Source organism: Sphaerodactylus townsendi, linkage group LG06 (assembly GCF_021028975.2).
Source record: "Sphaerodactylus townsendi isolate TG3544 linkage group LG06, MPM_Stown_v2.3, whole genome shotgun sequence".
NCBI classification, from domain to species: Eukaryota; Metazoa; Chordata; class Lepidosauria; order Squamata; family Sphaerodactylidae; genus Sphaerodactylus; species Sphaerodactylus townsendi.
Window position 1 is genome coordinate 95,717,817 of NC_059430.1, and position 27,815 is coordinate 95,745,631.

The following is a 27,815-nucleotide window of genomic DNA, read 5'->3' on the forward strand; positions in this document are numbered from 1 at the left end:
CTAAACAGACAAAGAAAAAGCTAAAAGGATCATTTTAAAATGTTTGCAAGACATGTTATTTGTGTTGTGCAGAATGGGCCTCTCTTAGAATCTATTCCCTTGTTTTGGGAATGGTAAATAAGCACAGCCTTCTCCGAATGCACAATAATCAGGATTACTACAAAAATGGGTGAGAATCACATTATTTTCCTTTAAAAAGGAAAGAAACAGATTCTGACTTGCCCCAGAGCCAAACTGAATTAGTAATATTGTTAACTCTTGATTCAGCTGCTTGAGTATTAAAAAGGTGTAATTTCATTTCATTTTCTAAACACGCGGGCGTAGATATCCCAGGCAACTCAGATCATACTGCCAGAACCTGACAATCTTTTATTCCGCCCCCGTCCTCACTCAGAACATCTTTGCTCTGCATACCACGGCAGCCAGAAAGTCAGCCAATGCAGCCCTTCCCGTGTATTTCCATGTCAGTCAGAAATTCAGCAGGTGCAGCATAAAAGCTACACTAGTTACATGTCCGCCTGTCCAGTGTCGCACCGTTCCCTTGGGCCTTTTCATTCCTATCGCTGCTCGTTACACCTCCAAGCCTCGCCCTTTTGGACAGCCTCCGTCTGCCAAAGCCACGCCCCCTTCCCTGCCCTCCCGCGGCAGAGATGGGCGTGGCCTGCCTCTCTTTGCCGCTCGCCTTACGCGCCCCGTCCGTTTTCGGCTTCAGTCCGACCGCACGTATTTCCGGCCAGGCCGGAAGCGGAGCAGCGAGAGTCGCTGGGCGTCTCCAGGCGGAAGTGGAGCAGCCGGGAAAAGGCTGAGGTGAGCGAGCCGAGGCGGTGGCGGGGTTGCGAGAGCTGCACTCCGAGGTGAGGGGGCTGGCATTTGCGGCCCGCCGCCTCGCTCAGCTTGGGCTGGACTAAGGGGCGAGTTGGGCTGGTGGAGGAGTTGGGGGGGGGGGATGTGACTGAATATTGAGGGGCCTTGATGAGTAGAAATGACGCATGTCCGAGCTGAGGGCTAGAGAAAAGCAGGGAACACCTCGGGATAAGAAGGTGCGGGGAGAATGTGTGTTAAAAGTAATCATAACGGTTTCAGTCACTGGGTGAGTGGGGGGCGCTTTCTGTCAGGGGAGGCCCTGCCCAAATTGCAAGCCCATTGGCATGCTTGTCTCCGAGGACGGGACCTCTGATTCACCCAAATTTCTGCTGGAATTCTGTGCATTTGGTTAGTCTGGAAGATGCCACTGGACTCTGGCTGCAACAGACCTTATACGGCTGGGCTTCTATACAGAACGGCAGGTAGTAGCACTAGAGGGAGGGTGGGAGTAAGGAATGAGATTTTGATTTCTCTTTCATACAAGGGGTGGGATCCTTTGCAGGGGGTTCCTTTTTCGCAAGTTTGTTCCTTTCCTAGAAGAATAATGCTGGAGCCGTAAGGGGGAGGGGAGCGGAGCCAGGCCGTTCCAATCTGCCATGTGCTTGACAGTTTCGTTCCTGATACAGATCTTGGCAGCCTTCTGTGCGTGTTAGAATAAGATCTTTGAATTAGTATTGCTGTGTCAGGCAGAGCCGGGGGTGGATTGGCAAGCTTTTCATTTGTGCAGAAGTCATTGTTCACGAAAGGTTTTGGGTCTTTGAAGACCTACCAAGGCTTCTGTTCAGTTTAAAATGGGCAGGATCACCCAAGTGTTTTGGCATGACAGAATTAAACCTTCACAAAAAATATGCATTAAGAAACCTGAGGCATCTCCTTTTCATCCCAAAATATTATTTTAATTTTGAGGAACTGCAGATTTCTTTTTACATTTACCTTGTGCATCCAATTTGGGAATTCAAGCAGTCGTACAATTCTTGTTCACAGTCATTTTATTATTTTATTGGAAAGGATGAAAGGAGTTAGGAGTGGTGGTATTTAAATGCTGTGTCCTTTTTATTGGAGTGGATGTGAGGGGCATTGGCTTTTGTGTGGGTGGAGAAGAAAGAATATCTGTTTTTGCTTATAAAGCACTTTGATGGTGAGAGAATATAATTGGAACACAGTATGATACATTAGGAGAGCCAGCTTATGTACCGGGTGGGGCGAAAGGGTTTATGAATGCACTGTGGAAGAGGAAGATTTTTAAAAAGGATGCATTGTTTGAGCACACAGGTACCTTGGCTGTCTGATAAAGATGGCTGATAAAGTGGGCACACAGGGCTTCTATCTAGCTCAGGGGTAGGGAACCTGCGGCTCGAGAGCCGCATGCGGCTCTTCTGCCCTTGCACTGTGGCTCCACGAGCCGAGCCGCCGGCCCCATCCTTGCCTGCCCTGGAGGCAGCAGGGCGGACGCAACAACTGCCCATGGTCGGCTGGGCTGCGCTGTGGGCTTCCCCTCTCACCTGGCCTGTTGGAGCGGGGTGGGCGCTTTCCCGGCGGCCGGCAAGGCCGAACCACCGGCTTCATCCTTGCCCGCCCTGCAGGCAGCAGGGCGGGCGCATCCATGCGCTTCTCAGAATGAACGGAGTAAAAGGTAAAAAAAAACCCCTATATATATAGTGTTATCTTTATTTTAAATGTCAAAAATTATTTGCGGCTCCAAGTGTTTTCTTTTCCCATGGAAAACGGGTCCAAATGGCTCTTTGAGTGTTAAAGGTTCCCTACCCCTGATCTAGCTACTATCACAGTTATTTTGTGTATTTTGTTAAATTGTGAATTGAAGAGCCATGTGGGTGAAAGGGCTAGTTTGATGTAAAAATGTCACACAGTGTGGGGATGTTGGTTTCTGGATAGAAATAGGGAGATACTTTTCCCCCCAATTCCATGGGGGAAAACAGCCAGATAGTTTTTGTTTGAGGATATGTGCGATGCACAGTCTGAACAAGGCTGGGAGGTTGGATATGGGCTCTCCTTGATTTGGGAGGAATTTTTGAGATTGAAAGCAGTATTTTACCCTGGTAGTAGGTAAATGTTTAGCTGCACGCTGCACGGTGGTAGGTAAATTTTCAGCTGGTGGCTGTGTATTAGACAGGGAAGTTCTGGCGCCACCTCTTTGTGGAAGATCTTTCACCATTCTTCATGAGTTTTGTCATTGTTCGCTGTGTATAAGCTTCCAGATTCTGGTGTACTTTGGAAGTCACACAGATAAGAGAGTTGTGACAGTTGCTGACTAACATGGCTATATGGCCTTGCAGTTTTCCTTTTGGTGAGTGGCACAGGCAGAATCTTTTGGAAGCTATGACTGTTGTCATGTGCCTACTGCTGCTGAACAATTGGTGGGGAGAGGGGCATGTGTAGTTGTCAGTAGAAATGTTTCAGCCTTCCTCAGTGTTCTTCAAGAACTTGGGAATTACCAAGTGAAATCAATTGGCTGTAGGTTCTGCACGGAGATAAAACAATATTGTTCAACATGGTTCAATAAATAACTTAAGTGATTCACTACCTCAAGATGGAAGGATGGCCAAGTGCTTTAACTTTTAAGAAGATAAAATGATTCTGTCAGCAGCCACTCAACATATTGGTTAACTGGAATGTTCATATTCAGAGGCAGTATATTTGGGTATCAAGAATTAAGAGACCGCCCAACAAGGGCAGTCACCTTCATGCTTTACTTGAATTTCATCTAGGTATGTGTGTGGTCACTGTTTGGAACACAATGCTGAGTTAGCTGGATCTTGGTTTGATCCAGCTAGGCATGTACAAAGGTAGTATTAACCTCTTCTGCTATGGATCCAGCTAGGCATGTACAAAGGTGGTATTAACCTCTTCTATGGGACAGGAGCCCCATGTTTGAAACCCTGCCCCCCTGCTTCAACAGTATTGTGATGCTTAAATACTTAAGTATTGTGTCTCACTCACAGTCCTAGTGGTTGATTGTCTAAGTAAGCCGCTGTTTTCTCTAGTCTGTTGCTCTTTGAAGCAATCTGGTACAGACAGTGTTTCTCTTCCAAAATGCTATGTGTTCCAAGTTTGTCAGAAATTTGTTGGATTAGGACACTTTATGAGGTGCATGTTTTCAAAAGTTTGCAAAAAATCTTGAGGAGGTGGGGGAGAGTTTGCTTCTGGTGTCTTTCCACTAGGCACAATAGAGCTGAGTGAGCCAGTTACTTAGCTAAGTAAGTCAGTTATTTAGCTGAAGGAGAAGCAATAACTGTTCCCAGGTGCACTTTCCGTGTTCAACTTGATTCAATATGGACAGCTTTACTTACAGATGTGCTCCATTATGGCAGGAACTGAAGGTTTGGGTCTTTCTGACAACTTCCTGGATTGATGGCTGCAGGCAAGTGATTACTCTGCTCTCTTTAAAATGCTGCGTCAGAATTGTGTCTGCAGTCAGTCCTTCATAGTGTGCAAGGTTAATGGGTGTGGGGAGGGAAACCTGAGTTCAGATACCTGCTGAGCTTTGTGAGAACAAACCTTGCTTAGGAGTTTCCTTGATTGCCAAAGAAGGAAGCAAGGTTTGCACAGCAGTCCTGGGACTTCTCTGTAGTAGTAGTTTCTTTCTGAAACTCCAGGAGCGGAGGCAGTATCTGCCCAGGCCATTCCTAAGCAGCGTAAAGCTGGTTAATGCTTTTCTTTTTAGTGAAGTCTGCAGATTGCTTAGCTGACTGCTTCACCTTGCATCATTTTAAATGCATCTGATTTTGGAATTCTGTATTCTTTCCCTGACCTGGATTTCCTGGTCTTGCTTGATCTCATTATATCTCAGAAGCTAAGCAGGGTCAGCCCTAGTTAGTATTTGGAGGAGAGACCGTGAAGGCAATGGCAAACCGCTGCTAAATGTCTGTTCCTTGAAAACCACACAGGATTGCCATAATCCCAGCTGTGACTCAATGGCAGGAAAAAGCGCTGAGCGTGTGAAGCAGCTACATAAAAATAATATTCACTTGGTGAACCTGTGTGATTCTTGCTACGTTTCAGCCTAGTACATCTTGTATGGTGGTTAAGATAAAATGAAAGCATCCAAGATGTGTAGCTCCTTAGAGAAGTGGCAGGAACGTCTGTTGAATAATTATTTAGGTCCAGACCAATTTGTACCCTTTTTAAAAACTGTCTCATTTTCTGTTGCTTCTCTTTGTGCCTGGAACTCTCCACCAAACAGCTACATGGTGACACCTTCAAATCCCTCACCTTTTCTATTGGCTTTGCCCCATTGGTCCTTGTCCTCATCTGAAATAAAGCTGAGTTCTACAAAATTGCACATTCTCCTATAATTCCCCTCCAACCTCCTGTCTCCTCCCCAAATGGCCAGATTTTGAATGTAGGCTTCTCAGAGTAAGGGCAGTTAGCTATTTGATTGTGAAGCACCAAGTGCCCTGAAAATGCAGTACAGAGTAAAGGCACATGTTTCATTTAGGTCAGAGAGGCATGTCCAGGACAAGTTTATGGTCAGGACAGTGTACCCGGACTGGGTCTTTTAGCATCAGACTCCTGACTCAGGAATCAAGCTTGTGTGTGTGCCTGGTCATCCATGGCAAACAAAGCTGTAGTCTGAAAGGGAACTGGGTTCACTTTTGTGTTTTAGGTTGTAATTGTGCCATAAATGCCGAACAGAAATGTCAGTAGGTGGGTCATTTTTAAAAAGTTTTTTTGCACTATTAATGTACTTGCAAAGCTGTTCAGTATGCCTAATATAATGTAGGCTTTCTGCAGGCATAGAAAGAGTAGCTCAGAGGTCCTTGGTGTGATGCCTGTGGGTGCCATGGCACCTGCTGACACCTTTCCCAGCACCTGCCAAATGTTTTCACAAAGACAGTGGGGCTTTTGTCCAGCAGCCTTGTGATTGGTCATTGGACATCTGATTGACTATCCAATCTTTTAAAATTGCTTTCGTAGCCGCTGCCACCACAGTTAAGGGGTATTTGCCAGCATGGTATAGTGGTTAAAAGCAGGTGCACTCTAATCTGGAGAACCGGGTTTGATTCCCCGCTCTGCCACTTGAGCTGTGGAGGCTTATCTGGTGAACTAGATTATCTTGTGCACTCCAACACGTGCCAGCTGGGTGACCTTGGGCTAGTCACAGTTCTTCAAAGCTCTCTTAGCCCCACCTACTTCACAAGGTGTTTGTTGTAAGGGGGGAAGGGGAAGGAATTTGTAAGCCCATTTGAGTCTCCATACAGGAGAGAAAGGGGGGATATAAATCCAGCTCTTCTTCTACTCTTCTACATGACTGAAGATAATGCTGGAAAATATTTGAAAACAATATGTTCATTTAAAAAGGCTTCATGTTAAACAGAGCCTCATTCCCTGATATTTCTGGCTGGTTCTGTTTCCTGTGGCAGCATTTTGGGGTTGCATCCACTGCGCTGAGTCAGAATTCCAAAGGAAAAGTCAGGCACAAAAAGGTTTCGGGACCTCAAGGAGCCTTCTGCACACAAGACATCTTCCTGTGTTTTTGCTTCACTTTCATGGAGTTACAAAACATTTGCTTCCTGTGGTCCCATTTTTATATGCCTGACAGTGGCCTCAAAAGATTTGCCATGAATGGGTGACATATTGTGTGTCAGTAATATCTTTGCACACTTCTCTATGCAGTTGGCATTAGTTTGTGCATTTTGGCTGTTGGTTGTCTAAATTCCAAAAGTATTTTTTTTTAGAATGGAGACTTTCCTTAGAACCCAATTGTCAGCCTGCTGGCAAGCAAGCTACAGGTATAGACTAACGAGATAAGGACTTCCTGAGTAGCTCATCAAGGCTCTCAGTATTGGCTCTTGTTGCTGGCTCTGGTAAGCATCTGCCTTTCACACTTTTGTGCCAACAGAGTGATCAAGTAATGGCATTCAAAGGCAGCTGAAAGGTTGTTGTTTCCCTCTGTATAATAGCTTTTCATTACAGTCTTCTTATTTCTTCTCTGCCACTCCTTGCTGTCTATTTGTAAGAAGAAGAGTTGGTTTTCATACCCCACTTTTTTTCACCGGACTGTCAAAGAGGCTTGCAATTGCCTCTCCCCCCTCTACAATACAGGCACCTTATTAGGTAGAAGAAGTGTTTGGCTTTATATCCTGCCTTTCTCTCTTGTAAAGAGTCTCAAAAGGGTTTACAAACTCCTTTCCCTTCTTTTCTTCACAGCAGACACCTTGTGAGGTGGGTGGGTGGGTAGGTGGGTGGGTGTGGGGTTGAGAGAGTTCTGAAAACTGTGACTAGCCCAAGGTCATTAAGAAAACTTCATGTGTAGGAGTGGGGAAACAAATCCAGTTCACCAGATTAGAGTCCATTTATCATGTGTAGGAGTGGGTAATCAAACCCTGTTCTCCAGATCAGAGTCCACTGCTCCTAACTGCTACACCGTACTGGTGCTGGTGGGGCTGAAAGAGTTCTGAGAGAACTGTGACTGGCCCAAGGTTACCCAGCAGGCTTCATGTGGAGGAGTGGGAGAAACAAACCTGGTTCACCAAATTAGAATTCCACCCCTCATGTTGAGGAGCGGGGAGCCAAATCCAGTCCGCCAGATTAGAATCTGCTGGTCTTAACTACTGTACCATGCTGGCAGCAAAATGTGCATTGAATTATTTTTGGGCCAAATGTATCTGAGTGGTTCTGTGATCTTTGATTTTCAGGGTCATGAAACTGAAGCAGAGGCTGTTTGCCAAATGAAAATGATGTGGCTGGACAAAATCCTTTATCGTGCCACATTAAGAGCTGGTGACTAGCGAAGGAGTGCAGTTATGTCTTTCCTGCAAGAACATAAATGCTGATAAGTTACATATCTAACAGTGGTGGGTGGTTCTCCCATACAGCCCAAAAAATCTGCAAGGTGGGAGAGTTGCTCAGAAGTAGGGCATATTTTCCTGCAGATTGATTGATTCAATTTGTATCCCGCCCTCCTACCACAGTAGTAGTATATATGATCAGGGTTGAAATGAAAGCTGCAAAAAAACTGGGAGTTAATATTGCAAAAAAAAAAAAAGTATAAAGCAATGTCTGTGCATTATGGAGCTTGCCAAAACAGACCAACCTTTCTTGGGAAGGGGGAAGAACAGGCAGAACAATAGGAGAGGTAGCAGGAACTGGCAGGGTAGGCTTAAACTTCTCCTCCTTACGGATCCCCCTGTATTTGTGTGTCTAATAATAAAATCTCTGGCCTCTTGGTAGATAAGAAAAGCAACAAAACAACACTGTCTACAATTAAGCAAGAACCTGCAAACTTAGAGAATCTAAGGTGGGGTGTCCAACTCTGGGGCCCCAGATGTTCATGAACTGATGGGAATTGTAGTCCCTGATCTAAGGGAATGGAATGATGAGAACTGAGGGCCAAACTATAAGTGACAGCATCCTCATGGCTGTCATGCAGCCACTGTCGCCATTTTAAAGTCATACAAACATTCCATGAGGGCCTGATCTTCCTCCCTCACCCCGAACCTTTTCACGTGCTTAAACAGCCATGGGGAAGCAGATGGGATTTGAGAATTTGCTAAGGCCCTGAAGGGGATGAGTACCTCAGCCTGTTTCAGGCCTGGTCAATGTTGGGCCCTTGAAGCATTTTATTTGTTTATTTATGCATCTGCTATACTGCCCTTCCCCTTGCAGGCTCAGGGTGGTCTGGACATTTCAAAATTATTCATGGTGGCCACAAGGACACCGTCCCTTACAATTTGCCTCTGAGCAAATTCCAGAAGCGATGGAAAGAAACCGGATGTTCAAACACTTGATAGTTTAAAGAATCCTGGAGAGGGAGATTTTGGAGGGTGGGGTTTTCCAAGCTGCTCCCTCTCTCCTGGGGTTCCTTAGAGTCCTCCAGCTTGCTCTCACTTAATTTTGAAGTGTACAATACTGTTGAGCTCTTTGTGGCTGTCTGCCTTAAGATTTTTTGAAGTGTCTGTCCTAAAAGTCTGCTATGATAGGAAAGCAGAACCTAAGTGGCTTGATTCCCTTCCCCTTCCTATTCTGTTCTGCCATAATAAAAGAACCAAGGGCGTAAACCCTTCTAAAGAGCATCTTGTTTTTCAGGCACCTAACAGTGTACAAGAAGCACTTGAGGAGCATGTTGGCATATGAACCATGTGTTTGAAGGCCACTTGGTAGGTGGAGTGAATGGAAGCTTAACTCCCCTAAAAGGAAAGGCTTCATTATGACTTTGTTATGGGAACAGGGCACATTATGAAATAATAAAGTTGTGTGTGTGGGATTTTTTTGTGGGGGGGGGGAGAGGGGGTCATCACAGAGTGCAGTTTTGAAAGACAGTTCAGCCTTAGTTTTCCTCCTTAGCTGTTGCTAAATAAAACATAAACTAAGTTTAAAGATTGGCTGCAAACCAGCGTGTGGAAACATGCTTTGAAGTGAGTTTGCAAGCCAGGGTTTGCATTTATTACAATCAGATGTTTGGTTGGCACTAAACAAACTCTTTTCAATAAGGTCCCACTTCAATAATCCCCACTTTTCCTTTGGTACTATCTATGGGTGAGGATTTCCAGCTGGATTTCAGAGTACCCATAGGATTTTAAGCAGGGTTAAGGAAATGTGATGCTTAGCATATTTTAAAATGGCTCTTCACCTAGAGCTGGCAAGGACAGTGACATACGCACAGGGACTGCTTTGCTTATGGGTCAGTACCTGTAGCAAGAAGATTCAGTTTGGCTGTGTTCAGAGCATTCAGCTGAGTTCTGCATTTGCAAGACTTGCCTCAGAAAGAGTTGGGGTTTTCTTGCCGGATATCCAGGTAATTGGGAAATCTGACATTCTAGAGGCAGATGCTATCTTCCTGATGTTCCAAAGCCATGTTCTTTTTGGCCCAGCTCCAGGGAAAACCTGCATTCTGCTAGGAGCCAGGCCTGCAGCAGCTTGTTAAATGCCTACACGGCTAGAAGCTGTTCTGTGGCTGAGATTTCAGGCTGTGAGTCATCCTGTATCTGAAATACAGTCGGACAGAGGTAATAGTGTTCTAATCCAATCAGGCCCCTATGGAGCGCAGTGGGCTCAGTGGTTCAGAGTGTCACCTTAGTCTGTGTTCCATTAATCAGAAACAGAATTCTATTAAAATTGAAGAAACTTGCCAGATTCTGCCAGCATAAGGAAGAACTCATGACAAATGTGGTCAGCTGCATTTTGTCTCTTATTCAAAGCTTTGGTTTTCATGGTCTCTTCAAGGAGATTAATGCAGTAGAATAGAACTGAGAGGCAGGGACATGCAGAGGAACTTGTAGTGAAGCAGAAATCCACCATCTGATCCCTGCTTCCTACTACAGCTTTCTTCTTCCATGTTCCCTCACCACCTAATGCTTTCTTCCTTCCCCCCTCACCTCTATCACAGCTGCCCTTCTTGCTTGCCTGTGCCAGCTTCCCCATAGCTCAGGGGTAGGGAACCTGTGGCTCGAGAGCCGCATGTGGCTCTTCTGCCCTTGCACTGTGGCTCCACGAGCCGAGCTGCCAGCCCCATCCTTGCCCGCCGTGCAGGCAGCAGGGCGGGTGCACCAACTGCCCACGGTAGGCTGGGCCGCGCTGCGGGCTTCCCCTCTCGCCCGCCCCGTTGGAGCGGGGCAGGTGCTTTCCCGGCGGCCAGCGAGGCCGAGCCGCTGGCTTCATCCTTACACTTCTCAGAATGAGCGGAGTAAAAGGTAAAAAAAACCCTATATATAGTGTTATCTTTATTTTAAATGTCAAAAATTATTTGCAGCTCCAAGTGTTTTCTTTTCCCGTGGAAAATGGGTCCAAATGGCTCTTTGAGTGTTAAAGGTTCCCTACCCCTGCCATAGCTGCATTCACTGCTGCTTACTGAACCACCTTCTTCACCTGCTCATTCTGTCTCACTGCCTTGCTCTGTCATGCTGCCTCTTTCTGTCTTCTCTCATTCACCTTTTCGGCAGCTTGCTTCTGCCACACATTTTGCTGCCTCTTCCCTGTTGTCTTAATCATCTCTTCATAACTGTCCATCCTACCAAGTATCGTGCATTAAGCTGGTCATGTTCAGAATGTGATATAACAAGCAAGAACCCACAAGGACTTGCAAAAGGCATTTCATTTCCCTCTCACCCACTATTTCCTCTTTCCCTTTCCTGAAAGCCCCTATATCCTTTTCCTCCTTCCTTCTGTTCTTGAGATCCAACAGCCAGCCCTCTGCTTTCAGCCTCCCCTTCAAGAAATCTCAACTTGGGAAGACTATGGCTTGGTTGTGTGGTAGTGGCTACTGGGCTAGCCCCTCTTGCCTAGATGCTTTGGAGGGTGAACTCTATGGCGTTATATTTGGCTGAGGTTCCTTGTTCTGTATTGAATTGAGCATGGAGGATGGTTTCTAGTGAGCTACTGCTACAACTTGCTGGATTCAAAACCTGCCCTTTTTGCATTTATTGTTTAAGTTTCCATGTCCAGCCACAGAAAAACAAATCCAGCCTACTATCCCAGCTGCTTGCTCTACCTGCTTGTCATTTATGGCACGTTGGTTGCTCAGAAGTAATTTTTCTCTCCTGTTGAGTGGTGAATTTGCAGGCTTCACTCTAGTACAGGGGTAGGGAACCTGCGGCTCTCCAGATGTTCAGGAACTACAATTCCCATCAGCCTCTGTCAGCATGGCCAATTGGCCATGCTGGTAGGGGCTGATGGGAATTGTAGTTCCTGAACATCTGGAGAGCCGTAGGTTCCCTACCCCTGCTCTAGTATTTCTCCACGGGTGGTTATCTGAGATATCCCATTTGATCCTCAAAATTCTTCAAGGCAGGCAGTGCTAAGGCTCACCCTGTAACCATCATGGCCATCCAGGGAATCTGTGTGCCTTGTCCAGAACTCATTATCTGTTAAATGTGCATACACATTTGTGTGTATGCGCTGTCAGGTCACTTCTGACTTACTGTGACACTATGAAGAAATGCCCTCCAAAGCATCATATCATTGACTGTTGGTCTTGCAAACTGAAGGCTGTGTGTTCCTTGATGGAATCAGTCCATCTCGTGTCCATCTCGTCCATCTAACCCTAACCCTCTTCTCCCACCACCTTCAATTTTCCCCAGCATTATTCTCTCACACAACAAACACCATTATAATAGGCCTACCGCCAAACATTTCCCTTCAGCAGTGACCTAGTAATAGTGGGGAGTACCAAGGGATTCTTAGTGAGCAAGTAGATGTCAGAGCAGGCACTCTTGTAACTGGCTTAGGGCAAGATCACAAAGAACATTAAAGGTATGTCCAAAATCATACTACGGTAGTAACCACCAGACCTAATTTAAGCCTGTCAGTCAGCAGAAAAAGGCCTGGAGATGAAGAGTCATGAGGTAGTCCTCAACTTTATATCCCAGCTAGTCAATCTGGACTGTCCTCAAGGAAGCCAACTTGAACTCCTGACTGTCACTTTCTATAACCTAAATTGGGCAGAGACAGGCCCACGCCTCCCGGCAAAATTCAATGGACTGCCGTTTCTGCTGCCATGTTAATGGGTTGAGGCAACGTAGGTCTCAGCAGGAAGGTGATGAGAGCTGGTGATTGAGATAACCAGGATTACCTGTGCAACCTATTGGCCACTTTCGGTTTAAACTGCCTTTGGGTAGGAAGGCTCTTGGAAATTGGAAGGCGCTCTCTTATTCAGGTGGCATGAAAGCTTGCGGACGAACAACTTTGTGGACGTATATTGCAAAGCTGTGTCATGACATTTCAGTTGCCTTTTTCTTTTTTTAAAAAAAGTTGCTGATGGTGTTGGTTTCGCCATTGCCAGATGTGGACATCTTTAAGCTCAACCTTTCTTTGCCGTTATTGCCCAACTGAACACTTCTAAGGGCCAGACACAAATTTCTGCTTTCTTTGGATATTTTGAATAGTCTTTTTTTCTGATTTCCCCTGGTTGCTGTTGCTATATATGCATGTGTGTGTAACTCTGTGCATCTGTCACTGGAAGCTTGTTTTAGTAGTTTACTGCACATTTTATTTTCATGGTGGGATTCCTTAATTTTGTTGTGATCAGTTTCTGGTGTGTTGAAAAGGAGTATTCAAAATATACATATTTTAAACTGTTAGGGCAAAACCTGGCTATTTTTCCAGGACTGGAGGTTAGAACAGTGCATTTGAAATGTCGGGTTTATAAGAGGAAAGTGCTACTGTATCATGTTTTTGCCTTTTTAAAAGCAGGGAGTTATCTCCTTTCTGCTGTGCTGAGAAGGAAGACTTGAAGGGGTTGTTTCTAAAAAATTTAACTGACCCCTGGGTTCTTAGCTTTCACGAAGTAAGTGTAGCTTACAACAGTCTTACTTTCGAATGACACTCCTCTGCTTGGCAGCCAGGATCCAAGGGAATGGGAGATTGCTGTGGATGTATTTCTATGCTTGGTCTTTCATCTTGAAGAAATGACCAGCCCTCTGCTGTGTGAACAAGTGGCAGGGTTGCAGTGCAAAATTAATGCTTACTGGGCTTGTTGGTGTCAGATGCCATAAATTGTCTGATGCCACAGTTATGGACATATGCTGTTGAAAGTCACATGTAAGAATGTGATATAAACACCAGTAACTTTATTTTTAAAATGGAGGGGAGAGAATAGGAGTTTAATCTGAATTGGCATAGCAGAAACTCTCAGTAGTAGATGCTGGCCTTCCTGTAAAGGGGAAGTTGAGGAGAGTTGTCTGTTCCAGGAAGGAAGCTGTGCTTTTCTTCATGTGGGCAGTATGTGTGATGAGTGGGAGCAGAATATTGCATCAGGCAGTCCTCCCCAAGCCAACTGTCTAATTTAAGCATCATCAGAAGACCCAATTAACAGTATCGTTTATGTGGAACAGTCTTGCATCTCTCTGTCTCTCTCGCTTGCGCGCAGAGGACTATGTTGTTCAGTAGAACTTGCAGGCAAAAATCTGTCCTTATACAAACCACATAACTTTCTGAGCCTTTTAGTTTTGATTGATGTTGTGGCAACATGTTGTGTACCTTATTTTTGGTTTGGGATCAGCTGTTGACACTTGCCCACCAAGGTGGAGGAAAGGCCTTCTTATACCGCAGCCCCATGCCGCTCAATCAATCCATTAATGGTGGCAGGGAGGCTTCATTTCTATTAACTGGCAGACCCTGGCATTGGAAGGAATGACAACATGGTCCCCACCCATGTGGCTTCTTTATGCCACACACCTCTGGGCAGTATGGACTGTATCTCAGATACATGCTTTTGCAAATGAATGTGGATCATACTGAACTGAAGGCACTCAGTGTTAGACTTAAAATATTCATTCCTTGCTTTTCTCTCTGAAGGGACGCACAGGAGAGAGAGAGGGAGGGAGAGTGTGTGTATTTGTTGATAGATATAGATATAATAGTGATAAATGCCCATTTCAAAAGGGAATAAAGTGGGCTCTAGACAGGGAGGAGGGTGGGTGTGGGAAGGGGGAGGTCTGGTGCTAGGGGTGACACTTTTCCTGGTGGGCCGCTGGGTCTCCCCCCCCCCCCACTCCTTGGTTGCGTAAGGCACTTCTTTGGTAGCCTGCTTGAAAACGGTGAGTCGTGTGGGATGGGGTGAATTGTTTGGGGTGAGTACGGAGACCGGTGGGACAGTGGTGAGTTGTTTGGGGTGAAGGAAGTGTGGTTGGGGAAGGGGGAGGCTTCTGGCAGGGCCAGCAGGAAGGTGAGCTTCCAGCTGCTGCTCCACTGGGCCGCGGTTGTTTGTGGCGGAGGGAGAGCACTAGGGGAAGGTGCTGGTGAGCCCAGCAAAGAGGGTGGCTTCCCACTGCTGCTTCACCAGGCTGGGCTTCTTGTTTGGGGCAGAGAGAGGATGGTTGGGCAAGGGACAGGGTGCTGGCCCCAAGGAGACCAGCTGGCCCCTCGCTCTGTTTTGGTTGCAATGACGAATCCTGAACCAGTGGGCACACCCATTGGTTGTGGGTTTGTCATCGTGACATTTTGCATGCTAGCGAATTACATAGGTTATAAGAAGTATAAGCTAGAACAGAGAGAGAACGAACGAACACTGGTGCTCAGTCCAAGGGGGCAGCTTGTGCAAGGCCACACAGCTCAAGCCAGGGCTAAAAGCCTGGAGAAGGAGGGTCTCTTGCCTTGAGCCTCTGGCTATGCCAAAAGCACCCCTCAAATTTTGGGGTGACAGCTGAGTTCCTGCCAATCTGCCATTGAAACTCACAAACAGGCTACATGGATGCTGCAAAATTTGTATGCGGTTCATTGTGTGCACCAGAATTAAAAGAGTAAAGGAGGCTGAAGCTTAATTTGCCTCTTCAGGCCCAGTGTTGCTGCCAGCGGAGGCAAAAATGTTGGCCGGCTTCGTTTTGAGCTCTGAGGCGATATAAGGGAATTTTGTTCTTGACTTGGCACTCTGATTCATCCTCCGGATGACTGCTGCGATTTGAAATAAAGTGGCTGGCCAGCCCTTCCCTGCCTTCCCCTGACTTTCGCTTGCTTGTGGGCGAACTCCTAAGCAATCTCCCGTTTAGAAGGCTAATGGCAGGCTTTGTTCGCTGCTTCTGAGGGAGGCAGCTAAGAAAACTCACATGCCTCAATCCTTTTCTTCAGCATCCCTTGGAAAACAAGAGCATGCAGAGAAAGGCATGAACAGGGACACGGTTGTTCCCTAATCTTGGGCAGCTGCTCGTCTTGGCACGAGTCTGGGTTTGAAGCGCTGATTTAACTCTTGCCATCACCAGGCTTGTGTTGCTTAAATGGGCTTTGCGGTTGTCACCTTGGCCTCAGGTAAGCACAATGATTGCCTGTTCCTAGTGGGAACAGAAGAGAGCTCTTCTCCTCTCAAGGGAGCCTACTGCAGCCTGTGGTGTCTTTTTAGCATTCCTTGTGTTTCATCTTTCGCATATAAGCCCCTTTTCCTTCGCAGACTTCTGAATAGAAGAGGTGGTTTTGGATAGGAAAATTTTTTAAGTAGTTGCTTTTCTGGTTAGGAGATTGTGGGAGAAAGGAAACGGTTGAGGAGAGAGGAATGTTGCCTGGCATTCCATTATACCTAGGCGCTGCTGCAGGCACTGCTGGGGAAAGTCAAAGGCAAAAAGGATAGGGTGTGTTGCCATGTTTTACAACCAACGCAGGCAGATGATTTTAACTCTTCTTGAGTACCGTGTCTGTACTGTTGACAATACACCTTATCCCCTTTGCCTTTGCGTGATTCTTTTGGTCCACGAGAGCAGAAGAGAAGAGATTGCATTTATACCCACCTTTCTCTCTTGTGAAGAGTCTCAAAGCAGCTTACAGTTCCTTCCCTTCCTCTCCCAAGAGCTAGAGCAACACGTATCTGCATGTGCTTCTGAAGTCTCAGAACAGGATTTGGGAAATCTACCTTTAGCTGATTTTGGGGAGTGGGGTTGTATTCATGGAACATGCCACAAGAATCCCAAATGGCTGGTTGGGGGACAGGGGTCTGCAACCTGCGGCTCTCCAGATGTTCATGTACAATTCCCATCAGCCCCTGCCATCTAATTCATAGAAATACTAAGCATCAGTTACTAGGTTTCTGGAAGTGGGAATGGCAACAGCTAAGGGATGACTTCTAAGGGCTGATCTTTACGATGAGTCTGAGCAGCAGCCCAAAGCAGTACATTTGTGTTTTCATACTACAAGAGCAAGGGTGGTCTGAACAGGCCTTTATCATCTTCTGCACTCAATCTGAATCAGCACTGGTCTCTTAACCATGGCTTGGCAATTGGGAACTTGCTGTAGGTTTAGCTTTGTGCATTCTTCCTCAGGAATTCCTTCCTCCCATTTTCTTGTCTGTGTTAACTTGGGTGCAGGGGTAATACTTCACCACATTTGATGCCAGTGAAGATTTCAAGCTGTTGTTGTTGAAGAGGATGTAACCCTTCATCATAGTAAACTGACAAGGAAAGGCAGGAGGGAAATTGTATATGGGGTATGCATTAGGAGTGGGCAGTAGGGATCCCTTGTCTATTCATCAGTTGACCTCATGTTAGTTGAACTGTGCACTCCTGTTTTTCTCTGCGCATACAAATGCACATGTCGGGAAAGCAGCTGTGAACAAACAAGGCAGGCCAGAGGCTGAAGTGAAGCGAGGGTAAAACCCCAGCAAAGACTGAACTCTGTTGTCTTGGCATGTGTGCACAGATGAACATTCTCCTTTAGCAGAGTGATGGGAAGTGGAAATTTTTAAAATTAGTATCTCTTCTAGTTTCTTAGAGAACACAGAGGGCCATGTGTTTTGGGTCAGAACCCGCAAAGATGGGACGCACCAATGCTGGTGTTGCCAGTGCTTGCCGCATGGCCTGCTGAACGTAAAATCCCAAGACTATTCCAGCTTGCTGTTTAGAGAAGTTGTTGGATGGTTTCATCAGAGCTTCTTGTGGGAAGCCCTAGTTTCTGGTGCTACCACAGTGGAGCAAGGGGAAAGAGTCAGTCGTCTGTTTTGGGCTTAAGTCTGACATTTGGCATCTAACTGTAATACGGCAGCCCTTATTTTGAATCTGTGTGCATATAGCTGACCCAGCTTCCATCCGGCTCCTTAATGTGCGGTTTACCTTAGCAGGCGGTGAAAGATGACAGACTTGCACAGTCTAGTGGACCGGCTGGAGAAGGCTGTAGGACGTTTGGAGATGGTGTCCCATGGCGCTGGCATGCATGGCGACTTCAAAGCAGGCTCTCCAAATGGTAAGAGACACCCTGGCTCACCAATCTGTCTTCTTCCAGAGGAAAGATACTAAGCTTAGCACATTGATTGCCACATGCAGCTGCCAGTGGCTAGTGTCTTTTCCCCCACCTTGGGAACCCAACTGCTTGCCTTTTTTATTGAAACAAAAGCAGCAACAGTTCTTAAGCAGCAACAGTCTCAGTTCTCAGAGCGGGCGTGATTCTGACCACTCTTTTCTGATCCCTGCCAAAGATTGGAGGGGGTGGGGAGAGGATGCTTACTGCGAAGGCAATTTGCAGGTCCTTCAGGTCCAGTCCATCTGCTGCCTGTCCGCTTCTCCTCCTAGTCTTCCCTTTATTTCCCTCTGCAGGAGTAGTTGAGTATGTGCAAGCTTTCGACTCTCTCTTGGCTGGTCCCGTGGCTGAATACATGAAGATAAGCAGAGAAATTGGCAGCGATGTCCAGAAACACGTAAGTCTTGGGGTTCTTTGCTGAAGAGCGTGTGCATGAAATGCTTTTTAAAAAATGTAGACCACAGAGTAGCAAACTGATGCTGGAGTCAAATATTTTTTTCCACAGTATGGTAGGGACATTAGTGTCAGTTATGTGTCCACTTGTTGCCCTGTGGTCTTCATTCACAGTACATGCAGGCTTTGTTTTGATTTTTTACCAGTCATCTTTGATCAAGTACACTGATTATATATAGATGCGTGTGCATCCCAATCCCTTATTGAATCAAATTGTTGTTTGCTTGACATAAAACTGTTTCATGTAACTGATATATTATTTTCGTTCTCTTGAAGGCTGAGATGGTCCACTCGGGATTGATGACAGAGCGAGCGCTCCTAGTGACGGCATCTCAGTGCCAGCAACCAGCAGCCGTAAGTGTGGCAGAACCCCTGGCGTGCAAAAATAACTGTGAAGAGAGGGAGGCACCTTTGCTCCTCCAAATACCTCTGATGTCAAAATTCCACCATCTTCTCCATGCCAAGCATTGTTTTTCAGAATGCCAAAGCCTAAATTTTAAGTCAGTTCTGAGCATAGATAGTGGGGTACCAGATATCATCCAGTCCTCCTTCCGGCCTAGAAAGGTGATTTGAGATTGAGTGGGGACAGGCATTTGAATTTCCTGCCCTGTCATAAGATTCCAGCCCTAAGGATGCATTCTTGGCTATGCAAATATTTATTTTTTAATTCACTTTATTTATGCCACGCTTTTCTCCCCAGTGCGGACCCAGACAAACTTTCACTAATTCTGACATAACTTTCCATTGCAGAACAACTTCTCTTCCCTGCTGAAGCCAATCTCAGATCAGATCCAGGTGGTCCAGAGCTTCCGGGAGAAGAACCGGGGCAGCAAACTGTTCAATCATCTCTCGGCAGTTAGTGAGAGCATCCCTGCGCTGGGCTGGGTCGCCATGGTAAGGATTTGAGAGCTGGGTCCCTTCCACCCAGAGCCAGATTTTCAAAGGGTGAGCTGGCCTTTCTGGGGAGGCTCCAGCAGTTGCACAAAGAAATGCCAGAACATACTAGCTGAGAGTGGGAGAGTACCCCCAGTGCTTGATGCCATACAGAATTCACCCCCCAGTGGGTGTACATAGTTTTAAAATTGATCACTTCCTGGCTGTGTGCACCACTGGGAGGTGAATACGGTATGGCCTTATGCACTTTATACTCTCCCATTCTCTACTAGAATGTTCTGTTATTGGGTACTGTTGGGACTAGCCTTTTAATGGAATGTTATTCATTCTGTGAACTTATGTCAGTCCAGGTCATTCTCTCCTGGGAACCGCAGGATTGTGAGGGGACCTGTTGACAGACTCCAAACTGCAATTCCCAGGATTCTTTGTGGGAGGAGAGAGGCAGAACCATTGGTACAAAACCAGGGCAGGTGTGCTCTCCACTCATGCAAATAGGCTGAAGTTGGGGTAAAAGTTCAGAAATCATGTTCTGATGTTGCGTTCTCTCCTCGTAGGCCCCCAAACCAGGCCCTTATGTAAAGGAGATGACAGATGCAGCCATGTTTTATAGCAATCGTGTGCTCAAGGAATACAAGGATGTGTAAGTTTGGAGAGGGTTTTTTTTGCTTGCCTCCAACATAAAGGTGGAAGTGCCTCAAGTCAGTAGTGGTTGGTGGTCAGGTTGTCTGCTTGGGTCTTGTAATATCTTACCAGAGCAGTCCTTAACTGAAGTGTAAAAGAGGTTGTGGTGTATTTATAGTCTGTCTTTCTTGCTGAGGCTCAAGGCACATTACCACATTTTTCAATTCAACAGGAACAGCATGTGACATATAATTAATAATGTAAGATTGGCTGACAAAGCTATCGTGTAATAAAAACAGTGTAAGATGTGACATAAGAAATTCAGAAGCTAAATTACAGAAATTGGAAAACTGTGCAGTAAACAAGAAATGCATCCATTAACTGCAGCTGTAGTCTATTTGCAAAAGCATCCTTAACAATCCCAATGTTAATAAATCTGTATTCTTTCTATAAAATGCAAGAAAGTCTGACAGTAGTGCGAATTTGAAATACCCTTCCTTCAAGTCTGAAAATGAGAGACACAAGGTAGATACAAGCAAACTTGAATAGGATCTCTTTATGTAGGTGAGCTAGTGAATTTCATCATTGCAGAGGTCAAAATAGTCAGGTTGTACAGAAAGGCCCATCTGCAAGCTAGGGAGTAGGAAATCTAAGGCTCCAGTTGCAGGCAGCGTTTCAAATATCCCCCGCCCCTTACTTGAACCAATTAGTTTCCTGGCTCCTCTTTCTCCTAGAGATAAGAAGCATGTAGACTGGGTGAAGGCTTATCTGAGCATCTGGACAGAGCTGCAGGCGTACATTAAGGAGCATCACACCACCGGGCTGACCTGGAGCAAAACGGTGAGTGCACACTGTGGAGGGACGTGATAGAACATGTGCTTCTTCATAGGCCTGCTCTGTTGCAGTCAGTGTTACTGGAATACTTGAAAACTTGTAGCTTAGCAGTAATGATGATTGATGTGTCAGTTGATAATCCATGAAAGTTTGCACAGTCCAAGTGCTGCTTATTGTGAGTCCTTTGTTACGAATTGATACAAGCAAGGTCTCACAGAAAAACAAATGTACATAGGAGTACCCTATGGCATTGTTTTAGCACACTGGATTAAATATGCACATGGATTATGGTTGGATTCCTGGCAGCTGTTCCCATCTATCATTTTCCTAAAGCATCTCTGAAGAAAGAAGCCCTTTGGCCTCCCAACTGTCTTTCCGTGCCTTACTGGTTATTACCTCTCACCCACCCTTTCCAATATTCCTTAAGTCACAGATTTTTTTTAAACAAGCCAACCTTGGTTCTGTACATTTGGAGCTGTAGATCTCAAGCCCCTGTTCTGAGTCATAAAAACTAACTGTAAAATAAATCTCTTCTTGAAGATGCTCTGAGACTCTGTTACTCATAGTAATAACTGTGTGCTGTTAAGTTGCAACTGGTTTATGGCAACCCCAACACACAGGGTTTTCAAAGCAAGAAACAAGCAGTGGTGGCTTCCTCTACATTGCATCCACCGTCTTCCTTGGCTGTCTCCCAAAGAACTAACAATGGTAGACCCTACTTAGCTTCTGAGCGCTGATGAGACTGAGCTGTCAAGCTGTTGTGTTAGTCATACTGATTTGCAATTCCTGGGTTCTCTCTTTTCCTTTATCCCTAGGGACCTATAGCAACTGATGGGGGACCTGCAGCTCCTCCGCCGCCTCCTCGTGGTGGCCCACCACCACCACCACCACCTGGGCCTCCTCCTCCTCCGGCTCCTAACTCTGCGAATTCTAGCTCAGATGAATCCCGCTCCGCGCTTTTTGCCCAGATCAACCAGGGAGAAGCCATCACTTCTGGTAGGTAATCACAAGGGGTGCATGATTGGTGTTCTAAAAGAGCTTGCTTAGCATACAAATTGCAGTCCTTTGAGCTTAGAAAAATCTATCGTTGGTTTTCAACAGTGATGTTAAAGGAGGTGGTGTGTGAGACTTTTCAGTCACAGGATAAGAGGGTCCTGAAAACTCAACTTTTCAGTCTCGCTGGTACATTTACACCTGTAGTTTTATCATGGCAGCTCTGGAGCTGTAGTTTGTTTTGCAGCAGCTCTGTGAGGGAGGTGTGTGTGCATCTCACTTCCCAGCTGCAGCTCTGGCCAGCTCGCACAATTTTTCAGTGACAGAGTTGTGAGTAGACTGAGGGTTGGATCACACAGATTTGTTCCACAGGTGGAGGCACTTTCCTCTGGCATGGAAGGATTTTTCTAGGGATTTGGAATTGAAATGTGCAAAGGAACAATGAGATTAAGGTCTACTCAGCATGTTTATTTTATAACATTTTTGCTGTGAAGAAGAGACGTGTTGATTCTTTGTACACAGAATCAACCCCTTACCTCTTAAGTCCTAAGTTTCATGAAGTTCAATCAATAGAAGATTTTTTGGAGTGGAATAAATTGGCACAAGGAGCTAAGTGTAAGGAGAAACGGGCAAGCAGGAAAAATAAAAGTTACACCTTTAGCAGAATACTCAACAAGTTTTGGGATCTTTGTGTGCATAACCTGAGGTTTATCATATTATTTTCTCTCTGGAAGAAAAAATCCAAAATGGCAACAGACCATGAGAGGCCCAGTTTGAGAATATTTGAGTGAAGCTCCTCTGTGTATCAGGCAGGCAGGCCTGCAAAGTGTGCACAACAAAGAAATGCAAGGCCTGGTGGTCTGAATGAAACTGAAGATAATTCATAATTATCTGTGTTATTTTTTTATATAACTGCAAGATAGTGAATTGTGATTTAAATCGATTTGATTGAAATCGATTTGATTGAAATCAAAGCTACTTTGATCTAGGCATGTGAGGATTTGAAGGTCCTGTCTTGGGTAGTTCTAGAACAGGGGTCTGCAATCTGCGGCTCTCCAGATGTTCATGGACTACAAATCCCATCAGCCAATTGGCCATGCTGGCAGGGGCTGATGGGATTTGTAGTCCATGAACATCTGGAGAGCCACAGGTTGCAGACCCCTGTTCTAGAGTAAAATTGTTCTAGAGTAAAATTGGCAGTGGAAAGCTCTTTTTTTCATGCATGTGGGGATAAGCTGCAGCACAATTTCTTCCCTTATTGCTCAGGTAACATCAGACACCCCAGACCACATTGAGGGTTTCTGGAGCAACAATTGGGGCTCCCTGCTGCTGGGGTGCTGCAAGAAGAAGATGCACTCAGTGCTACAATGTCACAGTGGTAGGGTGGGGTGTGTTACACTGGGGAATATGCAGGTATGAAGCAGGAGTTCTTGGGCAAGGGTTTGATTCCTACAAAGGCTGTTTGCGTTTCTATCTAGCATTTTTAAGACCCAGTGCTGAGAGCTCACCATAGCATCTGTCCTAGGCTTGAAGCATGTGTCTGATGACATGAAGACTCACAAGAACCCAGGGTTGAAGAGCCAAGGTGGCACAGTGCGGACAGGACCAAAACCCTTCGCGGCTCCAAAGCCCACCTGTAGTTTCAATCCCTCTCACAAACAGCCGCTAAGGAAGGACCCTCCTGTCCTGGAGCTGGAAGGCAAGAAATGGAGAGTGGTGAGTGGTCGGGCAGATCTTGGCTTTTAACCCTCATGACTGTTCAGATAGGTTGAGTGCATACCCTGTGATCTCTCAGAAGTGTGAGTTGCAGGTACAAAATAGGCTTCCAGCCAGGGGCACACCTGCAATGTCTATCCGATCCTCTCTCCCGCAGTGCATGGCAGCAAAAGTAAATCATGCAGATGTGCTTAATTAACATGATGTGTGTGCACAACATAGCCTAACTTGCTTTTCTTCAAAACTTTGGTGTGTTTAGTGCAGTGGTGGACACAGCCCTCTGCCTCCTCTTTCCTGACTCTCAAGAATACGTATTCACTGGGAGTCTGTGCTGGTCTCATTTAAGGGCTGATTCCTTTTGCCACTCGTCAGTCTCCTATGAAGTTTGCTTTGTCCAGCAGGAAGGCCTTCAGATCTACGGGGGGATTTTGCACAAATGCCATGAGTTTGTGATTTGGGGTGACAGGAAGGTGAATATACAGTGCTTTTGGGGAGAAAAGTATGCTTTTGGTGGGGGGAAAATCAACTGACAAGGTTCTATACAGATCAAGTGTGGGGTGTGGAATGGAAAAAGAGCTAAGGTCTGATAGTCAGTGTGAGTGTGCGCACTCTTTGGAGGCGGGTCTCTTTGGGTGTCCATTGGTGACATGGGAGGGATATTGCTTGATACAGATCTTTTTTGTGTATCTGCTGTTCCTGGTTGTCTCCTAAAGACAGCCATGGTGAACAGCCTCCTTCCCTTCCCTGCTTTAGGAAAACCAAGAGGGTGCCTCCAACTTGGTAATCAGCGACACTGAACTGAAGCAGGTGGCCTATGTCTACAAGTGTGTGAACAGTACACTCCACATCAAAGGCAAGATCAACTCCATCACACTTGGTAGGTTCCCTGTAGGTTTCTAAACTGGCATAAGGAGCAGGAAGGGGAAAAGATGTGTGCTGCTCAAGGCAGACAGGCAAGCTCTCTGCAGTCCCATCTTTAGGGAAAACAAGGGGAAGTGCACAATAACAGGTTCCTGTTTTATATCCTGAACTTGTGGGCTGGTTTTTGCATATGTGTGCTGCTGACAAAAAAGGGTCATTCAGTCTGTTCGTGAGAAGCCGCTAAAAGTATCCAGTTCCTTTTGCTGCATTTTGATAAAGTCTCGACATTAGAGTTTAGCATTATTGTGTGTTGTGGTTCTTATTTGGCTTGGAAGTTGTAAACTCCAGGGTGGTAAATTCCTGGAATTTTTGGTCTGGTGCCTTCAGAAGACACATTTGGGAAGGGAGCTTTGTGGGGTAAGATGCCATAGAGTAACCACCCCCCTGGCATGTGTTACAAAACCTCTGTGCTGGCAGACCCTTTGGGGCAACAAGAACATGCAAACCCTTGTGAACTTTGTGAGCCCCGAGGGTTGCTGCTGTTGTGGATCCCTTTACTCTCTCTACAAATGTATCAGCAAAGTGGGATTTGGGGGAACTGACATCCTTTGAAGTCAGCAGGCTTGCCTGGTTCTTTTGTCCTAAGCTTGCTTTTTGCAAGCAGCTGGAGCACTTGCTGCCCGTGATTTTGGAGGCCAGCTTTCTTTCATATCGGAGGTGCTGAGCTACTAGACTTGCCTAAGACTATGCAGTGAATGGGGTTTGGGTGTTGGTTCCTAGGCCATGCTTTAAAAGAGCAGAGCACCACCTCTTCTGCATAGAAGGGGAGAATTTTTATCAGCTTGGCTGCTCATTCTTTTCCTGTCAGTAGTAATGATTGAGCTTGAATAACTCCTGCAAACTCGCCATTTTTCCTGCTGGAAGAAAAAATCTTGGTTGAGGACTTGGGTCATGCTAGGGCTGTAAGATACAACGTAATAATGTTTCCTCTACTTTCTCTCCCCCTCCCCCTTCTGCAGATAACTGCAAGAAGATGGGACTGGTGTTTGATGATGTTGTGGGCATTGTTGAGATTATAAACAGCCGGGACGTCCAAGTACAGGTAACAACGCATCTCATCGCTCTAGTTTCAAAATAGGGATATGAAACAGCCCTTTGGGCTCCAGGACAAGTGATCCTGAAATCCTTGCATACTGCCATTTTTCATTTGAGTAAGTAAGGGCTATCTTTCTACTTTCCTATCTGTTGCCCAGTGGTTCTTGAATCCAGAAAGCTCTAACCATCCTTGCCACCCTTGCTAGGTATTGGGTAAAGTGCCAACCATATCCATCAACAAAACAGACGGGTGTCACGTGTACCTGAGCAAGAACTCATTAGCCTGCGAGATTGTCAGTGCCAAGTCTTCAGAGATGAATGTTCTCATTCCCACGGACAGTGGCGACTTTGTAAGTCTTTTTTACAGTCATGTGGAGGTGGGTAGGGTTTCGCTAGCTTTCCAGTTGCACAGAAATCCAGTTGCACAGATTTCCAGTTGCACAGAAATCACTCATTGGCCCATAGTTAGCCTAGAAGGCCATGGAGCTAAAAGATTTAGCAGAACTCTAAAGCTGGAGAATCGACATTCATACATGTTTGTTTGTGACTGAAGACAACACAGCCACGCCTAAGATTAGGAAGCAAGAATGGGGGGACACAATTTTATAATAGTTTTTCTAGTTTATACCTTCCTTGAGACTGCTTAACAGTGCCCCTTATAAAGCATAGCCTAGGAGCAGAAAAGCCCTATTTGGATCAGATTAAATATCCATTTAATCCAGTGTATTGTTTTTCAACAGTACTTAACCAGGTGCATCTTGGAAGCTCACAATAAGGCATGAAGTCAATAGCACCCCCTTGCTGTTGGCCCTTTGGTAACTAGTATTTCTGGGAGTATACTGCCTCTTTTATTATGGAGGCTGTGTTAAACCATTATGGCTGATAACTGTAGAAATAAGCAGAGGTCTACGAATTCATCCGGTCCCCCTTTAAAACCAATGCATTCCATTCATGGTGTGTCTTTCTAAGTGTCTGTCTTGAATTTTAGTCTCCTGAATTGTCTTGATGAGCTTCATCCCTTGACTCAAAATCTCATGAAGGGGTGATCCTGGTGTGGATATCTTCCATACTGTGCACCAGTGGATAACTTTAAAGACTACTGATATCCTGCCTCCGCATAATTTTAGGACACTTGCTAACCCCTCTTTGTTCCATACAGTACAGACATCAGCAGTATTGACTCCCACAATTTTGTTTCCTCAGAACGAGTTCCCGATCCCGGAGCAATTCAAAACGCTGTGGAACGGGCAGAAACTAGTCACTACGGTGACGGAAATAGCTGGATAAGCTGACCAGGCACCTGACATCCTCCCCTCACCCCACCATCATTGTGGGACAAATCTGCTTTGGGGGGATACTTTTTTTTTAGATTTCCTATACTACCTTCTACCCCTCCTTCCCCCCGCTTTCAACCTGGTTCTGTCCTACCTGAGAGATGTCTACCTGCCTTCACTAAAAATTACCTCAGACTGGGATTTGGGGTAGGGTGGTGGCAGGACTGTTTGCTTCTGGTAGTTGATCAGTGGGGGAAGCTGCGACATTTCCCCGCTGCCCTCCCCCTGTCAGACCAAACTGCGTCACCAATCAATCTTGATTTGTCTGATCTTTCTTTTTTGTTTTTTTTCATTGCCTTGGGAGCCAGTATCAGTGGTTGGCTTTCAGAGACCCTTTCATTTAAGAGAGATTTGATTTTCCCTCTTAGAATAAATATATCAGGGTATAGGGTCCCCGGTGATATGTGCAGTTAAAAGTGTATCTGGCAGGTGTGTTTTGCAAACAAGGTAGCAGACTAAATTTTACAATTCTATTCTAATTAGGGGTGTTCAAGATTCCGGGAATGGCTTTGCTGGACCAAAGGCTGAAAAATGAGATGTATAGATAGCATTCCTTTCTCCCTATTTTTTTCTTCCTATGTGCTCAGTGTGAAAAAAAAATCTGTGTTGTGCCATGATGTTTGGGGAGACCTCTTGGTTATCAGTGCCACAAGACCACATTGGAACAGACACCCCCCCCACCCCCCCGGTATCTGGCTAGCAGCTAGAAAGCTTCCGCTAGCCTTCTTCCATTCAAGACCCCTTGTAAAAGTTGTGCCCAAAGGGTCCCTCTTCTGAGCACCTGGACATTCTGATCTGTTCAGTCTGCCAGGACTTTTTTTTTTCAACAACTGCCTCTCTCTTGCACCTAGAGAGGCTTGATTGTTCATTCCCAGTCCACTGTTTCATTATTTGTAAGCACAAGTTCATTGCAATCAGTTGTGTAGTTAGTTCAAATTGAGTTATGCTGTAGAAGCTAGAAGACTTGTCCCCCCCAAGTTATCTGCTTCCTTTTTTGCTTGACTCCTTTCTGCAGAAAGTTTGCGTGTTAGCAGGGGCACCACAGCAGATGCGCTAAAGCGCCAAAGGCATGGTACTGTATTGACCACAAAAGGGAGCTAGTTGCCTCTGCTCTTGACTACTGGTATCTTGGATAGCATATCTTATTTCCTCTCCTGCCACATTTATTAAGTTCACTTTTTTTTTCACTGAAATGGAACTTACCAAAAGATATGCAATCTTTTCTTATTTTGAGACTGTCCTGTGACTTGTATTTCTCTCTTGAGGCTTGTGAAAATAAAAAAAAAGAAAACTTTCTTATGTACTTAAAAATTATACTGAAAATAGAATAAAATTAATGCCAAGTTGCTCATTAAAATGGTGATTCTTTTTGGGACATCTGCTTGGAAGCTTCTCCAGTGCCAAAAAAGGGAAATCGGCACACAAGACAAAATAGAAGCCCAGAGGTCCCCCCAGCCTTTGAGTCTGTGGTGTATTTGGAAT

The 27,815-nt window shown here is 45.6% G+C and overlaps 1 protein-coding gene across 4 annotated transcripts; it reads left to right on the forward strand.

The window, feature by feature from the left end:
- The first annotated feature begins 676 nt into the window (after nt 1-676).
- On the forward strand, nt 677-27,690 carry CAP1 (cyclase associated actin cytoskeleton regulatory protein 1). Of its 4 annotated transcripts, none has more exons than XM_048500620.1 (13): nt 677-807; nt 17,357-17,478; nt 17,829-17,929; nt 18,262-18,339; nt 18,736-18,879; nt 19,434-19,519; nt 20,235-20,340; nt 21,150-21,330; nt 22,853-23,043; nt 23,797-23,920; nt 24,924-25,006; nt 25,206-25,349; nt 26,203-27,690. In XM_048500620.1, the coding sequence occupies exons 2-13, from the start codon at nt 17,367-17,369 to the stop codon at nt 26,284-26,286; spliced, it is 1,434 nt and encodes a 477-aa protein (XP_048356577.1). In that variant the 5' UTR covers nt 677-807; nt 17,357-17,366; the 3' UTR covers nt 26,287-27,690. The 4 variants fall into 4 exon arrangements, with proteins under 4 accessions (XP_048356577.1, XP_048356579.1, XP_048356576.1 ...); XM_048500622.1 differs by having other exon boundaries at nt 741-807; nt 17,354-17,478; XM_048500619.1 differs by having other exon boundaries at nt 759-854.
- Nucleotides 27,691-27,815: the final 125 nt, after the last annotated feature.

What these genes read in the sequence shown, in the direction of transcription:
- CAP1 (XM_048500620.1), top strand. Translation starts at nt 17,367, where the DNA reads ATGACAGACTTGCACAGTCTAGTGGACCGGCTGGAGAAGGCTGTAGGA. An exon ending in GGCTGACCTGGAGCAAAACG is followed by an intron (nt 20,341 to 21,149) that starts GTGAGTGCACAC and finishes CTTTATCCCTAG; the next exon opens with GGACCTATAGCAACTGATGG. An exon ending in GCCGGGACGTCCAAGTACAG is followed by an intron (nt 25,007 to 25,205) that starts GTAACAACGCAT and finishes CACCCTTGCTAG; the next exon opens with GTATTGGGTAAAGTGCCAAC.